Source organism: Perca flavescens, chromosome 24 (assembly GCF_004354835.1).
Source record: "Perca flavescens isolate YP-PL-M2 chromosome 24, PFLA_1.0, whole genome shotgun sequence".
NCBI lineage: Eukaryota > Metazoa > Chordata > Actinopteri > Perciformes > Percidae > Perca > Perca flavescens.
In genome coordinates, this window is record NC_041354.1 from 1,271,147 (window position 1) to 1,289,400 (window position 18,254).

At 40.0% G+C, this 18,254-nt stretch overlaps 1 protein-coding gene across 1 annotated transcript in view; it reads left to right on the forward strand.

Annotated features, from left to right (window-relative positions):
* The window catches only part of LOC114551252 (NLR family CARD domain-containing protein 3), a 221,525-nt gene that overhangs the window by 20,861 nt on the left and 182,410 nt on the right, over window positions 1-18,254 (forward strand). Inside the window, exon 4 of the mRNA XM_028572423.1 lies at window positions 9,660-9,682. Coding sequence (XP_028428224.1) covers window positions 9,660-9,682 — 23 coding nt within the window. The remainder of the gene's footprint in view (window positions 1-9,659; window positions 9,683-18,254) is intronic.

Here is an 18,254-nt window from a genome sequence, read left to right on the forward strand (position 1 = left end):
CTGTCTGACGACAACAGGAAGGTGACACGTGTGAAGGAGGAGGAGCAGCCATATCCTGATCATCCAGAGAGGTTTGACCCCTGGCACCAGCTGCTGTGTAGAGATGGTCTGACTGGTCGCTGTTACTGGGAGGTCGAGAGGAGAGGAGGGGTTGATCTAGCCGTGACTTACAGAGGAATCAGCAGGAAAGGAGACAGTAGAGACTGCTGGTTTGGATATAATGATCAGTCCTGGAGTCTGAGGTGCTCTGATGGTGATGGTTACTCTGTCCGGCACAATAAAAGTGAAACATACCTCTCCTCCTCTGTCTCTGATAGAGTAGGAGTGTATGTGGACGTTCCTGCTGGCTCTCTGTCCTTCTACGAAGTCTCCTCTAACTCAATGATCCACCTCCACACCTTCAACACCACATTCACTGAACCTCTGTATCCTGGGTTTGGGTTCAAGTTCAGTTCTTCTGGTTCCTCAGTGTCTCTGTGTCCTCTGTAGGACGTAGAGTCTCCTGTTTCTCACTGCTGATCAGTTGAGTCTGAACAGGATCACACTCACAGAAACATTTCAGGTTATTGTTATAAACTAATGAATGAACTTTGTATGAAATAATTCAGAATGATTGAGCAGATTCCTCGTTAACATTGTAAACTTCTTCCACTGCCAGTCCTTTAAAGATGGAAGCTGTGATCATGAAACTGTAGAAATGCAAATGTTGAAGTGTCCGAAAAGTCAAAAAGCGACTAAAATGTCAAAAAAAAGCAGCGCTAGCTACTAGCTAGCAGTTAGCCTGCAGTTTCCTGAACAGAGCTCATCCATGGCTTCATCCCTCATCCACGTTACAAGCTTTACAGCATACAGCCCTCGGATGTATCATAAGAGGGAACCAAGGTGATTATTTCTGTAATAACGTTATGTAGGCATATAGCTATGTATAGTATTACAGTTCTCTTAATACATCCATGCTAGCTACCGCTAATGGCTACTAGCCGATAGCCCCACCAGTTTGGGAAACGGTTCATACATGATGTTACATCCACATTACAAGCTTTACAGCATACATACATCCCTCGGGTGTATCATAAGATGATACCATGGACGTATTAATAGAACATCGTGAATTACAACCATTGGCTATATCCATTATTACAGCTACAGGACCTCGGGAGAACAGTCATGTGAGCAGGCGGGCGCAGTCCCACGGGTCTGCTCGCGTCCATTATGTGCGTTCATCATGCCTCGTTTGATAACTCTGGATTCGGCTACTAGTGAATGTTAGCTTGGGTAAACCCTGACGAACTTCCGGCAAATTTGAGATTTGCTCTGCAAGTCAGTCTGGCGAAGAGCCCATTCAAGCCCATTTCCAATGTCCCCAAAATCGAGGCACCAATCACAACCGTTGAGGTGGGCTTTACACCAATCACAACCGTTGAGGTGGGCTTTACACCAATCACAACCGTTGAGGTGGGCTTTACACCAATCACAACCGTTGAGGCAGGTTTTACACCAATCACAACCGTTGAGGTGGGCTTTACACCAATCACAACCGTTGAGGTGGGCTTTACACCAATCACAACCGTTGAGGCGGGCTCTACACCAATCACAACCGTTGAGGTGGGCTTTACACCAATCACAACCGTTGAGGAGGGCTTTACACCAATCACAACCATTGAGGTGGGCTTTACACCAATCACAACCGTTGAGGCGGGTTTTACACCAATCACAACCGTTGAGGCGGGTTTTACACCAATCACAACCGTTGAGGCGGGCTTTATGCGACGACGAGCAGCTTTTTGTTAACATTCAACATAACGGCCACCGAAGTGCAGCGTCACCTGGATCGTTGTTCCGATTGGTTGAAGGACTATCCTCAGCGGCCCCTTTTGGAAATTAACCGTCAATGAACCTTTCCCAGAACTTAGCCTGGCTGACGCCAGACCCTTCTCAGTGTCAGCCAGGCTAAGTGAATGTTAAAAATGTTAAAAACGTGACATTTTAAACAAGGACCCTTCAAGTGTTCGGGCTGGTGAGTTGATGTACCCCCAAAACAATTATCCACTGAAATATAGAAGTTTCTTTCCATGCAAAGTCTCTGTGAGAAGTCTTTCTGGGCCATGGGGTGCAGTACCACCGTTATCCGTTAAGCCCACGGTGGCTTTTAGACATGGCGCTCTTCGTGGGGGCTTGGTTGAAAGTAGCTTCTCGTTGTCAATCTTTGGTCTGAACACAGGCCACCTTCTGGCCTGTGAATTGACGTGTTTATAGTCATGTCATAAGCTGTATTTAGGCTGATTTAAAACTTGCATCATGTTTTTCATGATTCTAACTAACTAAACTAAAACTGACTAAAAGAAAACATAAAATCAGCTCTGGAGTGAGAAGAAGTATAATTTTATTTAATCACACCCATAATCTCCATAACACATTATTCATTTAACAAACTTTCTCCGTCATGTTTTCTTTTTTAAACTCCTCCAATATTTAACTTTACTTACTTTCTCTCACAAAATACAATTTATTTCTCATATATTCTTTATATCAATTCTGTATTATAATTTCTTTCATATTTATTTATTTTAGCCAAAATACACATTGATATATTTTAGTATCAAAAATATAAAGTACATGAAATGAACATGTGAAGCTAAGAATAAATCTAAATATACTTTCAGTCGTTAGTTTGTGAATTTATCCAATCGATTATTGAATAGTTATATTAATGAGACAGGTCTGTAATTTCTGAAGTGGAGATTGTTACCAGATTTATAGAGAGGTATGATGTGACTTTTGATATTTTCTTTTTATTTAGAGATGTACCAGTTTGAAATGATAAGGTACAGATGTATGTGACTGCTTTTGTATTTCAAGAGATAATGTGCATATTATTAATGTTACTCTTATTGTTATTTTTCTATTTCTTATTATATTTAGTTTAGACATTTGTCTTATCTGTTGTGTTGCATTTAAGCTGCTGTAACGAGTCTAAAGTCTCTCAGAGACCAGCTCGCTCTACATTAATACTTGTAGTAATGTTGAGTTTAAACAAAAAGTTAAAACAATGCTGATCTTTTATGTTTTGATGTATTCACAATGTACTCTGCAGCTTATTGTGCTATCTCAGAATATGAAAATGTATTTGTATTACTATAATAAACCTAATACGGCGTCAAAGCTGGAAAACGCTTAAGAGTCTGGAAAGATTATTTTCTACGTGCTTAAACATGATTGTCAACTTCCTAAAACAAAGACACAAATATAAACAAAAAAATGCCAACATTTTATCAATAAAATCTTAAATAATTAATTTTAAAATAGTAAAAAAAGTCCATCACAGTTCAAGATGATGTCTTCTGATTCTCACGTCATTCACATTCAACGTCAATAAACATTTTAATCAAACGTTTCATTGATTATCAAAGTAGTTGCTGATTAATTTCAGCTCTCATCGTCACAGTTAGCATTTAGCTCAAAGCTGTGTCTTATGCTGCGTTCATGTCATTTCATAGTTGTTGTAATTATGAGTTTTGTAGTTTTCACATAGCAGAATCCGAGTCAGTTACATCTGGAAACACATCTGCCCTGAAGGAGTCCATGAAGCTGCTGCAGCAACACAGGTAACATTAATAATCATTCAGATATTCTACATTAATAATCATTCAGATATTCTACATTCACTGGATTTATTTTAGCGTGTTTGTCCGTATTTATTTTACTTTGTTAACCTCAAACTCTGCAGCACCTTCATGACTAACAGAATTTAGGATTCTGAGTGTGTTTAATTAAATTCCCGTTCCAACACCACCATGGATATAGAGACACTCGGCCAGCCGTGCCAAAACACTTATGAACCTCAATATCCAACGGCAATCTCAAAATCTCAAAATCTCAAAATGAAATAACACCACGTCAAAACAAAATGCTTTCACAGAGGAAACGCTCATTAGTTCCTCAGGAGGGTTTTAGTCCAAATCTGATGTTTTTCCTAAACTTAACGAGTCGCTTTGGAGTCTAAACTAAACTGTCAGAGCTGCATGGCGCTCACTTTTTCTGTCTAAACTCCACTACCACGGTCCCTGAAAGCACCATCATGGTGGTACCTGGAGCCGGCTCACAGTCACCTGTTGGTGGCTAAACTACTGCCGCTGGTAGTCGGCGTCCCGGAGCTCTGATTTTAAAAGTGACATTAAACAAAAAGCCTTTTAAACATGTAAAGACTATTTTAAAGAAGCTTAAAGTAATAGTTTTTTTAAATGTCGGTCAATAGTTGGATATTCCCATGTTGAAGTTTGTAAATTCCCAAGTTGAAGTGGACGTGAAATGACAGACGCATGATCTCAAATGTTCACATTCATTCATCACAATCACTCACCTGTGTGGCGTAGCTGAGGCGGGGATCAAACCTGCGTCTCCTGGAGTCTGGACAGCCTCCCTCACCACTGGACCATCTCTGAAGATGATCCACCGAGGAGCTCCGAGTGTTCATCTGAAGAGACAGAGAAATATTAGACCTCATGATTATGATGAATACAATTCAATTAAATCAATTGTGTATGTGTTTGTGTGTGTGTGTGTCTCTGTTTGCGTGTGTGTGTCGGTTTGCGTGTGTGTGTGTGTGTGTCTCTGTTTGTATGCGTGTGTGTGTGTATGTGTGTGTTCAAATAAAATTTGTTTTTTCCAATTGCTAAAACACAATTTTGCACACTAGGCTTGTTTTATTAAAATACTTAACACAATTCACAAAACCACACACCCAAAATACTGCAAAATACCTCATATATATCCTGCAGAATGAAGCACTGCAACCAAAACTACATACAGCATTATCAAAATCAAACTTTTGCACCACATGGCGCAAACTTTATCCATATTAACAGATTTTTCTCTAACAAACTACACACTGTTGGACATAATGAAAACAACTCTCATCTTTAGTATGCTTTGTCGTAATACTTAAATGGTTCAAATTGTAGAAAATTCTTCAGATTGTTCACATGCACCAAAATATTTGCAGATACACACACATGCTGTTGAAACATTTTGTTATCTTTACTTTTCACCAAACAAGTCAGTGCAACATATGCACAGCAGATATATTTACATTGGACTAAACAAAATATGCTCACATAAAAACAGTAAACTGAAAAAGAAACTTGCTGAATAAATGTGCAAAAATGTTGTAAAAACAAAAAGGTGCTCACCTGTGGTCTTTCTTCCTGATTGAAGTGGTAACAATGAACCACTGAGGGGTTTGGTCAGGTGGCACATATGTTGGCCAATCAGCTCATGTAGAGTCATTTTGAAATGGCCAACATGTGACTTTATATCAGATTATTGTGTTTTATGAAGAGAACCGTGTTCAGTGCATTTAAAAATTGCCATTTTGAATTGCAAAATGTGTGTAAAGCAGAAAATGTGTTTAGACTGTTGGAGACTTGAGAAGAGGTTTTGCTCTCTGAGTGTCAGTTTAAATAATTGTGCTATGCGTGTCATTTTAGTGTGTTAGCAATTGGAAAAAACTAATAAAAACTTTTTAATGTATCTGTCTTCTGGTGCTCTGCTTGTAGTTCCTGCTGATCTCCACCAAAGGGCGCTTTGACAGTTTAATTATTTTAATATATTGATATAATCTATCAATTTATATATATATATATATATATATATATATATATATATATATATATATATAAAAATATCCCCCTCTGAGGTGTAGTGAACAATTCATACAATTAAACGTTAAAAACCTTGAAAAGTTCAGTGAGTGAGTTCCAGCTGTCAGCTGCTGGTGTCTGGTGTAATGGCGCCCTCTGGTGGAGATCAGTAGGAACTACAAGCAGAGCTGAACACACAAATACACACATTAAAACATGTTTACAGTTTATTCTGACTTCATTTGTTTAATAAAGATGTTGCCATCAACATCTCAAAAAGGGCATATTATACTTTTACTACTATATTAGATTTAACATATTTAAATAGATCGATTATAGGCTAAATAAAAAAAGGAGAAATCTGTGTTCAGTTCTGCTTGTAGTTCCTGCTGATCTCCACCAGAGGGCGCCATTACACCAGACACCAGCAGCTGACAGCTGGAACTCACTCACTCAAAGGTTTTTAATGTTTTATTTTATGAATTATTTAAACATTTTGCCCTTCAAAACATCTCAAACGGGTAATATTAAACTGTTACTCCTATATTAGATTAAATATCTTTAAATCGATCGATTTTAGGCAAAATAAATAATACAATTAGAGGAAAAAACTGGAAAACGTGTCTGCAGTTCTGCTTGTAGTTCCTGCTGATGTCCACGAGAAGGCGCTTTGTTACTCACACAGACAGACTAGTCTCTGTATATAAAGTATAATTTGGTGTGTTTGCCGTTTTTTTTTTTTTTTTACAGTATGTATTATTTACTTTTGTATATTATGTAAAAATGACAGATACCCCCATTTAAATTATTTCTGTGTGTGTGTGTGTGTGTGTGTGTGTGTGTGTGTGTGTGTGTTATGAGTATTTATTTATATCTGTCTATGGTATTAAGGCACGCGATCATCCATTGGTTACATTACGTTACATTACATTATGTTACATATATTAACGGTTGGTTTTGGCCCAACGTCTGAATCAACGTTCGAGGGAACTTTACACTAAAGGCCAGACGACGGACTTACTGTTTTTTATGATTTCTTTTAGGTGAGTAAATGTCACCGGGCCACCTTTAACGTTACATGTGTTTTTGTTATGTACTGTGTCAGTGTTTTGTGTTTAATCTACTATTGTGTTTTGGTAAATTAGTAACGTTTCGTTACCGTAAATGACCGCGGCAATGTAAAGTCAGCTAGCAGAAAATGGCTGTCATTCGGGACGCTACCGTAGTTCCCCGAAGGATTTAGCTAGGCTCTTATTTATCTAATCTTTAAAGAAAAAGTTGTAAACTGACATTAGCTAAGGCTCCTAGGGTGTCTGGCTGTTGATGGTTATTGTTGATTTTGTTTTAGATGTGTCAAATTGTAATTATATTAGCGATTATTGCTCGGACCGTTGAGCCAAAGCTAAGCTAGCGGCGTTTAGGTGCTGTCAACTGTTGCCATAGCAACTCCAAGCATCCTGGGCTGTAGCTGTAACGGACACGGAGAGAGAGAGAGAGAGAGAGAGAGAGAGAGAGAGAGAGAGAGAGAGAGAGAGAGAGAGAGAGAAAGTAAGCCGTAGTTCAGTTGGCCCAACAGCTATGAATGTTCAAATAAACCAACGTTTTTTAATTAATTCATAACAAATAACCTTTAAATATGTTAGCCCTTGAGTGTGTAGTTAGGGACCGTTCGGTATTTATGGAATGGACCACCTGAGGAAAATAGGGGAGAGTCATGTCTTTTTATTCTATGTTGAGGGGAGGGTCATCCAAAAATGTTCAGTCCAGAGCGGGGGGTCACCCAACTTTTGTATTCATGAAACAGCAAAATTTCAAAGTGGCTTGTTTGGTGCATCTTTTTCTATGTAGCTCTTAGTCTCGGCCCTCCTTCGCTACCAGATGGGTCTGACCCATGAGTTTGCTGTGGGGCAGTGGGAGCTGCCCCCCTGGTGGCTGAAACTGGTAATTACATTGTTTAAAAAATGAGTGCAATATAAATTACGTTTGGCATGAGCAGATATTTTATATATATCTTAAATAACACAAAACAACTAAATGGTGGTAGGTAATAGATCTGATTTCATATACTGCTTTAGTAAAAAAAAATATTTCCTGGCTGACGATGCGAGCAGCAGGACGTAAAAAACGAAAATGAATGTTGCTAGTCTGGACATCTTACCGTGCCAAGGTTGCAAAAAAGGTTTCCTAAATGCCACATTTGATGTCAGCTTACTAATTGATTGCGGGTTTTGTGTAGATTTGGACTTTCATACATTTATTCAATTTTGTTTAAACGGCGAAGTGGAGGAAGCTAGTGATGAGTCCATAGCAACCAGTTTGTGTGTTGAATGTTACCCAGAGTGACTTGCTGAATGGTCTCAATATTTTATTGTTTTATTTCATGTGAATACTAGTTTACTAGAGGAGTAACTTAGTATTTAAAGTAATGCAGTAACGCAGGAAGTGTGCATTTAGTTTCTATGCTTATTGTGTTTCCACAACAATGGTAGTGAGTAAATCTACTCACCAAAAAATGGCCACCGCACCATAACAGGGGAGTGGGATGTGTCAGATGAGAAAGCTGAGGTTTAAACGCATACATAATGGCTGTAGTAAGACAATCACAATCTATATATGTTTGCAAACCAGTACAGGAGGTATTAACAAATTGTTGGGGGAGGGTCACTCCTGATTTCCAAATCTTGGTGGAGTGTCATAGAAATGTTTTACTGGCGCCGCGAGGGCCATGACTAATTTGGCTAAAGGTCCCAAAAATCCTCCGGTGGCCCCTTAAATAAATAATGAACAGTCCCTTAGACAGGCAATCTAATAGGCAATACTCTGTTATAATCAAACAATACTTTAGATTTCAAACATCACTAATTCATTTGTTGTTACATTCACTGTCATATAGGCTACATTCATTAATTACTAGATTTGGTAAGGTTGGAAGACTTCCACGTACTGCGTCTGTCGGGGCGTTGTTTCCTGTTTAAAGTTAAGTTTCACTTTCCAGAGGCTGCTGTTTGTCTCAGCCTTTTCACTCCGTACGGAGCTCCATCTGAAGGTAATAAACTCTTCTGATACGTCTGACTCGTGGTGGCAAGCTGTCGTTAGTTTTTATTTTGAGAGCAGAAAAAGCAAAAATCTGCAGAGAAACTAACACAACTCAACACAATCAGACTTCTGACTCAAACTGTGACGTCTTAACTAAGAGTCAGAGTCCAGTTATTGATCCTTGTTACTGTGTTATAGATAATTTATGTATTATGATAAACACATCTGGTATTTTCTCCGGCGTTTAGCAGGAAAAACACACAGGAGAGGAGCGCTTCTTCTCCCTGTCTGTACCGCAGGGTGGAGGGGGGAGGGGAGGCAAGTCTAAAAAATATCTTTTAATAAACTATTAAATCATCATCTGACACCATTTAAATTCCTTTTGTTTTAGAGAAAGTTGGGCTGAATGAATGTTAAACAGTATAATTTTATCAACTAAATGTGTAACTGCATCACTGTCTCACCATTTTATCTGCCTGTCTTGCACTCACACACAGCTAGAAGATTAGAAGAAGAATAAAAACACTGATTTAGTGACTTTACATACTGTTCGGTAGTTAAATCTATCATCATTTATTAGCGGATTAGTTTTTGTTTTAATATTAAGAATCTGTAAAGTACTTTCTTATTTCCTGAGAAAGTTTGTAAGATAAATCTACATGTTGTTGATTTAGTGGGTTGAACAGCTGAAGTTAAGTTTATTTTATCATAAACTCAGATACAACAGGACACTAAAATTTCCCCTGGAACCTTTCAAAATAAAATGTAGATATGATTTGTAATGCTGTGGACGTTACATATCCATTGTTTCTAAAGTCTAATATATAATATTCTCATAATAGAGTTTTGGCTCCATTAGAGGACTAACAAGATAACATTAGTGCTAGAGTCTGGTTGATAGCTTCTAGTTTCTCCAGCAGCTTCTGTTTCTGAAGATTAAAAAGTGTATTTACCTCTCTGGTGGTCTTCCTCTCTTTCTAACAGGACCAATCAGAGACCAGACCCTGCTGAACCTGAAGCTGAAGCTGAACCTGAACCCAGCTGTGTGTCCATGAAGAGTCACCGGTTCATGGAGCCTCCGCTACTTTAAAAAAACAAGGCGACCTGTAAGGGAGATTACAATGGAGAAAAGTGCGAGGGAGCAAATTGAAATGGAGGAGAGGAGAATTGAATTGGAGAGGAGAATGGAAATGGAGAGAGAAGGGAGAAGACTGAGGTGAGTTGTTGTGAAACCTCCAGCAAACTAGAAGAAGTGTTGTCTCATTGGGTGGTTGGTCTTCTTGTAGAGGGTCTCTGTGTTTCCAGCCCACTGTAGTCATCCAGGTGAACTTTGAGGTTACATATACACTACTACACTTTGGTTTTGAAATGGTGTTTTGAGATAAAATCATTCTCCATCTAGTGAAGAGTTTTAGCTCCAGTAGCAGAAGGTGGTAGCTTTTAGTTGCAGAAGAGACTACAGAGGAAGAGCAGCCAGCAATGTCAAAAAATAAGATGAGAGAGATATAGAAATAAACTTGCCTTGCCCTACAACCTCCAGCCTGTCAGTCAGTCACCAGGGCACAGAGAACACTGTGGTGCCTGTCTCAGAAGACAGACTGGCTTGCATGCCATGGCCGAACCACCTCAAAAAAAAGATTTGGAAACCACAGCGATTTCTTGGCAGCTATCGGGAGAGATGGCCTTGCCTCCACATGTCCAGGCTACTGAAGGATTTCATTCTAAAATGTGACCGATGACCGGTCTGGCCCTAAAAAGGCCAGACTTAATCTGACTCCAATTCTATGGTCACTGAATAGTTGTTCGTTTACTGGTAGATCAGAGAGATGGACTCAGGATTCAAAATAAGACTCCAGATTCGTCCAGTTAAAGTTAATAACAAGCTTTAGTGAATGATATTGCAAAATACAATAAACTTGTGCACAAGGATCAGATTACTTCAAGACAAAATAGCTTATCGCTAAAAACCTAGCAAACAGACAGAGTTTCCCCAGCATCTGATGCCGGCTAACCCGGCACCCTCACTTTATCCATTCTCTCTGCTTCATCCGTGGCGCTGTTATCAGTTGGACGTAGTCCCGATCTTCTGACTGCAGCCGGCTAACGATATGTAACACACCGTATGAAAACATGACCCTGAGTTCTCTCATTCTCAGCTCAACAGAGACAAGTCGCTATTGTTGGGTCCGAACACCTGTATGTTTTAATTTCCTACAAACTAAGGAGTTTTCCTGAGAGCCAGGTCATTTTCATACTCTGTGTTACAAATCACACGCCTGATCAGAGAAGACCTTTTTCTCAGGCAATAATCACTGTAAAACCAGATGGCCTCTCATAACCCTGGGAAACAAGGCAACAAGGTCAGCATCATGAACTCTACAAACCTGTTACTTTTACTCTCACAAATATATTCTAACACTACCTCATCGCACGTTCTGCACCTTGTGCAAGACAAACATCAATATCAGTCACGAAGGGGTGACAGGTAACGGACACAGTCCCACACACAAATACTGAGTTGGGTATGGCTGCAGCCTGGAGTGTCAATAGGCTAGCCTATCACACCCGCCATCCTTCCCATTAGTTGGGGGCAGTTAGAAAAGTGGTGGAATGGCTAGAAAACCAGAAGGTTTTAGACATGCCAGGTGCTGGTTAACGTAAGATAAAGGTAACAGTTGGGCTATTTTTTATCCTAATTTAATTTATGAACATAAATAATGACCCTGACATCATAACAGGGAGTCTAGCTGTGACGAGCTCAGTTAATGATCCAAAGCATACAATAAGGCTATTTGCTAGGCCAATGTGATGGCAACTGACATAATGCAATGTCACCCATGTCAACCTTTTAAAAGCCTATCTGAAAATATCTGACCCATGTTATTTATTAGCCTATAATTGTGGTAATCGGACTTGCCCCCACTGCTAAAAAAAATCCTAAAGGAACACTGGTGTGTGTGTGTGTGTGTGTGTGTGTGTGTGTGTGTGTGTGTTTAATTCATAATATTTTTAACAATATGCAGGAATATGACCTATAGTAGCCTATCATGATCTCCCTCCTCTCCACCTACATTTTCAGATTGCAGACATCATGTGTATAGTATGTATTATGGTATTAGGTATCTCATGGGTTTCTCACTGGTGGGTGGGCAGTGGTGGAGCATAAATTGGCGGTGGGCTGCCGGGTGCCCGATAGGAGGACAGAAGGATTACATTTTACAAATTTCTCTCTCTTTCTAACAGGACCATCACGGGACCTGAACCTGAACCCAGCTGTGTGTCCATGAAGAGTGACCGGTCAATGGAGCCACCGCTATTGTTTAGAGGATCTTCAAAGTTTGAGTAAGTCAGCTTCAGTTACTTTCCAACGTCAGCAACAAAAAGGAGCATCTTATTAAAGTCTAAACTCCAATAAATAATAATAATAATAAAGTAGAAAAGTATCATCCAACAAAGTTGTCGGATTTTAAATGTGACATTAATTGTCATGATGAAGTCTTAGCACTAAGATAACATTAGTGCTAGAGTCTTTATAATTTTCCTTTTCTTTCAGAAAGACAATGAATGATAGAACAGGATGAGCAGAGAGCAGAAAGCATTCAGTGAAGAGCTTCAGACTTTATTTTTTGGTTGATAGCTTGTAGTTTCTCCAGCAGATTCTGTTTCTGAAGATTAAAAAGTAAATTTCTCTCTCTGGTGGTCTTCCTCTCTTTCTCACAGGACCTTCAAGGGACCTGAACCTGCACCCAGCTGTGTGTCCATGAAGAGTGACTGGTCAAAGGACCTACCGCTATTTTTCAAAGGACATCCAATGTCAGAGTAAGTCAGCTTCAGTTACTTTATAACGTCAGCAACATTACAAAACATTTGAACGAACAAGTGGTGCCCCGATTAATCAATCACCGATCATTATCGGCCGCTATTTACTAAAAACATGTGATCAAGTGCTCGGCATTAATGTCTTCTAGCCACTGATAAATTACTACACACACGCCGAGAGCAACAACCACATGCCTGTGCCTAACTGGCTGTTCATGTGTAGTGAAGTCCTCCCGCTGCCGACTCCCACCCACCTTATTGGCCAGGAGCTGCACGTGGTTGCTCAGGCACATGCACGCTACTTAAAAAAAAACGACAGTTGAAGAGTCAAACCGCAGACCTGGCAGGGTTGCCAGGTCTGCAGCTTTTCCAAATGATTGGGCTACTTTTAAATAGGGTGTCTGCGGGGTGTTAAAAAGTCTTAAATTTGCTCAAGTATTGTGTTCTAGGTCTTACATCATTGTAAACAGGTCTTCATTTTTGCCTCTAATGCTCATTGAAATCTTCCCGCATCTTGAGTTTTTTCTTTTTTTATTCCTTGGTGTTGTAGTTCTTTCTTATGCTAGTCTGAATATAATTCGATGTATTACGACTACAAATGAGACCAACATGCAATTTAAATTGCAGCCAATCAGCTTTAGTGTTATTGGTACCACAGACATAAAACAGATTTTTTTTTCTTTAGGTCTTAATTTTTGCCACTAATGCTCATTGAAATCTTCCCACAGCTTGAGTTTTTTACTTTTTTAATTGCTTGGTGTTATGCTAGTCTGAATATAATTCGTTGTATTACGACTACAAATACAACGGTACCACAGACATAAAACAGATTCTTTCCTTTAGTCTTAATTTTTGCCACTAATGCTCATTGAAATCTTCCCACAGCTTGAGTTTTTTACTTTTTTAATTCCTTGGTGTTATGCTAGTCCGAAAATAATTCGTTGTATTACGACTATAAATGAGACCAACATGCAATTTAAATTGCAGCCAATCAGCTTTAGTGTTATTGGTGCGAGTCTCTTTCAGATTGTACCACAGATATAAAACAGATTTTAGGTCTGTGGAAGTGCAAGTTTAGATATACTTGGCTGTCGTTATATCGTATAACTGATTGGCACATCTTTTTCATAGCTATAAGGCCAGTGACGTGACAGAGAGTATTTAATCATCACCACACTAGCTGATCTACAGTATATTCACCTTCACCCAGCCCGTTTACATGTTGCTGCACATAAACCAAATTAGAAGTTGCACATGGAGACTCCCAGTCTGTGGCCTAACCACCCTGTGCTGGGCATTTATGATTAAAATTAATTCTAAGTGAGCAACATTTTAAAATGATGCATGCAATAAATGCCTTTTCAGCCAAGCTTTTGAACTGCTGCACACCAAATGTTTTATATGTTTTGTGAAATGTTAAAGTGTTTCTTTAAATGCTTTGTGTTTTGACCTTCTGTGTGGAAAGACATGATGTGAGCTAATTCTTCCTGATTACTCCACAGAGGGGACCAGGAGAGCTCAGAGGTTCCCAGTGGTCAGTCTGCCCAGCAGCATCAAACACACCTGGACTCCATATTTATGGTCTGTGCACGTACAACTACTTCTTTTACGTCTATTCTGTTCACAATTATGTCAATGCTGCACTTTTCAGACCAGTGGATTGTCAGTCTGTCCAACATTGATCTGATGTTTGCTTCCATGATTTCAGTTTGATTTGTCATTCATATAATCTTCTGTTCCAGCTGCTAGAAGAGAACATCAACACTTTTGTGAAGAACGAGCTGAAGAAGATCCAGAAGGTTATGTGCCCAGATTACCCAGAATGCTTAGAGAGTCAGAGGGAGGATGAGGAGGTGTTGAACGGTGAGGATGAAGAGCAGAGGATGAGCAGCAGAGAGGAATTTCTGAAGATCACACTGCACTTCCTGAGGAGAATGAAGCAGGACGAGCTGGCTGACCGTCTGAAGAGCAGTAAGAGGATTTCTCTAAAGATTTAACTTGCTGGACTAATGAGATGTTTACTAAGAGATTGACCAAAATATGTTCCTGTTTATTTTATAAATCGCTTACTGATCTTCTTTGTTCTGTATTCATTCAGGAAGTCCAGCTGGAGTTTGTCAACGTAAACTCAAATCTAACCAGCAGAAGAAGTTCCAGTGTGTGTTTGAGGGGATTGCTAAAGCAGGAAACCCAACCCTTCTGAATCAGATGTTCACAGAGATCTACATCACAAAGGGAGGTACTGCAGAGGTCAATGATGAACATGAGGTCAGACAGATTGAAACAGCATCCAGGAAACCAGACAGACCAGAAACAACAATCAGACAAGAAGACATCTTTAAAGCCCCACCTGGAAGAAATGAACCAATCAGAACAGTGATGACAAAGGGAGTGGCTGGCATCGGGAAAACAGTCTTAACACAGAAGTTCACTCTGGACTGGGCTGAAGGCAAAGCCAACCAGGACATCCAGTTCACATTTCCATTCACATTCAGAGAGCTGAATGTGCTGAAAGAGGAAAAGTTCAGCTTGGTGGAACTTGTTGATTACTTCTTTAGTGAAACCAAAGAAGCAGGAATCTGCAGGTTTGAAGAGGTTGTGTTCATCTTTGATGGTCTGGATGAGTGTCGACTTCCTCTGGACTTCCACAACACTAAAATCCTGACTGATGTTACAAAGTCCACCTCAGTGGATGTGCTGTTGACAAACCTCATCAGGGGGAATCTGCTTCCCTCTGCTCACCTCTGGATAACCACACGACCTGCAGCAGCCAATCAGATCCCTCCTGGGTGTGTTGACATGGTGACAGAGGTCAGAGGTTTCACTGACCCACAGAAGGAGGAGTACTTCAGGAAGAGATTCAGAGATGAGGAGAAGGCCAGCAGAATCATCTCCCACATCAAGAGATCACGAAGTCTCCACATCATGTGTCACATCCCAGTCTTCTGCTGGATCACTGTGACAGTTCTGGAAGACGTGTTGAAGACCAGAGAGGGAGGAGAGCTGCCCAAGACCCTGACTGAGATGTACATCCACTTCCTGGTGGTTCAGTCCAAAGTGAAGAACATCAAGTATGATGGAGGAGCCGAGACAGATTTACACTGGAGTCCAGACACCAAGAAGATGATGGAGTCTCTGGGAAAACTGGCTTTTGAGCAGCTGCAGAAAGGCAACCTGATCTTCTATGAATCAGACCTGACAGAGTGTGGCATCAATATCAGATCAGCCTCAGTGTACTCAGGAGTGTTCACACAGATCTTTAAAGAGGAGAGGGGACTGTACCAGGACAAGGTCTTCAGCTTCGTCCATTTGAGTGTTCAGGAGTTTCTGGCTGCTCTTCATGTCCATCTGACATTCACCAACTCTGGAGTCAACCTGCTGGCAGGAAAACAAACAACAACAACACAGTTATACCAGAGTGCTGTGGATGAGGCCTTACAGAGTCCAAATGGACACCTGGACTTGTTCCTCCGCTTCCTCCTGGGTCTTTCACTGCAGACCAATCAGAATCTCCTACAGGGCTTGCTGACACAGACAGGAAGTAGCTCACATACCAATCAGGAAACCATTGAGTACATCAAGAAGAAGATCAGTGAGAATCTGTCTGCAGAGAGAAGCATCAATCTGTTCCACTGTCTGAATGAACTGAATGATGATTCTCTAGTGGAGGAGATCCAACGGTACCTGAGATCAGGACGTCTCTCCACAGATAAACTGTCTCCTGCTCAGTGGTCAGCTCTGGTCTTCATCTTACTGTCATCAGAAGAAGATCTGGACATGTTTGACCTGAAGAAATACTCTGCTTCAGAGGAGGCTCTTCTGAGGCTGCTGCCAGTAGTCAAAGCCTCCAACAAAGCTCTGTAAGTGGGATTCATTTATCAATAAATACTATGATATCCTTCAACAGTAGTTAAATATAAATAACTTGTTTCCTTCGTGTTGTCTCTCCAGGCTGAGTGGCTGTAATCTGTCAGAGAGAAGCTGTGAAGCTCTGTCCTCAGTTCTCAGCTCCCAGTCATCTAGTCTGAGAGAGCTGGACCTGAGTAACAACAACCTGCAGGATTCAGGAGTGAAGCTGATCTCAGCTGGACTGAAGAGTCCACTCTGCAGACTGGAGACTCTCAGGTCAGGTCAAGAACAATAATCTTTGAAAAGACAGTATTGAAAAATACTTTGGAAACATGTGAATGTTTTGAAAGTATTTTATTCTGAGTTAGAATCACTTCATAAATATGAACTGTGGCTGAGATCCAGAAAGAAATTATATTTTAATATCATGTGACTTTGTCTACTGGACTTTTGTTTATTCTTGATTATACAACAAGACCAGACTATGTTATTGGTCAACTAGACATTTAGAACCTACTCAAAAATCAGCATGACAGCACACACAGAGCTATTAGAATACATAAAATATACATAAAATACTACCCTGCCATTTCCATGGCAACATTGTAACTTCCAGGGCTGAATCAAACAAACAGTAACTAGGGCTGCACAATTAATCGAATTTTAATCACGATCACGATTTTGGCTTCCCATGATCAAATTTGCATGATCGAGCGATATTTAAAATGTGTCATTCCATTCATAGAACGCTCCTTATCAAAGTTTTTGCAAAGCCAATCTAGCAGTCCATAAAACACTGTCTGATCACGTGCCTCCATGAGCCAATCAGAGTTGTTCCCTGCACCGCGCAGCTTAGTTTTTAGATGTAGACCGTCACAGAGGACAGAGTAACGTGAGGAAAATTCCACAACAGGTAGCAGTCGGTCATCATAAGCCGGTCAGAATGTTTACCAGTTTAACAATAAACACAACATTTTGTCCCGTATGTTTCGTTTTTCATACAACAGCAGTGACCAGTGCTAGTTTGTGTCTTTTAGCTCATAGCTTTAGCAGCAGACTGTTTGACGTCCCGCTGTTGGAATCCTCTACAGTGAAATACAGTACACTGTTTATCTGTCAGCATTTTAGCCGTGTTTAATCCAGTTACTACTGTGGCTAACGGTAGGTTAACGTTACCTGCTGTGTAAAATGTTATTAGTGTTTACTAGCGTGACATGCAGCGATGATTATGTTGCCTCTAACGTGGGTTTCGGAGCATGAGAGCGCAATGCAGACATGTAAGTAGCAGTGTAGTGAGCCACCGAAATCTGCATGCAAACGTGCATGTATGGAAAGCGGTCGCACTGCAGCTGAAATGGCATACTCCTTCACAGTATCCTTCAATAAAGGAGGAATGTAGCACAATATGGATGTATTAGCAGGAATGTAGCACAATATGGATATCAAAGCAGTTTTAATTAGCCTATGTGACAATAAAATTTGTTTTGGTTAAAATCAACAAATAATCGTGATAATTAATCGTGATCTCAATATTGATCAAAATAATTATGATTATCATTTTCGCCATAATTGTGCAGCCCTAACAGTAACATTAGCCTACCACATTGATACAATGGATAATTCTGTTGTTAATTTTGATTTATATGGAGGAATTAGGCTGAATCTCATTTCTCATCTTACCCCTAGCCCTTGTCCCTCAAAACAAGGGGTAAGGGTGAAAAAATACCCCTATGAAATGAGCACTGCATGGTGTGTTGTATATCTGTTTCACTTATCACTGTTTTGAATGTCATTGATGTTCAGAAACACTTTCTTTGTTTACAAAAAGCTGTTACTTTATGTTTAAACATAACAGGCAAAAACATTATATAAAAATATATTATATTACAGAACCATTATCAACTATTAGAA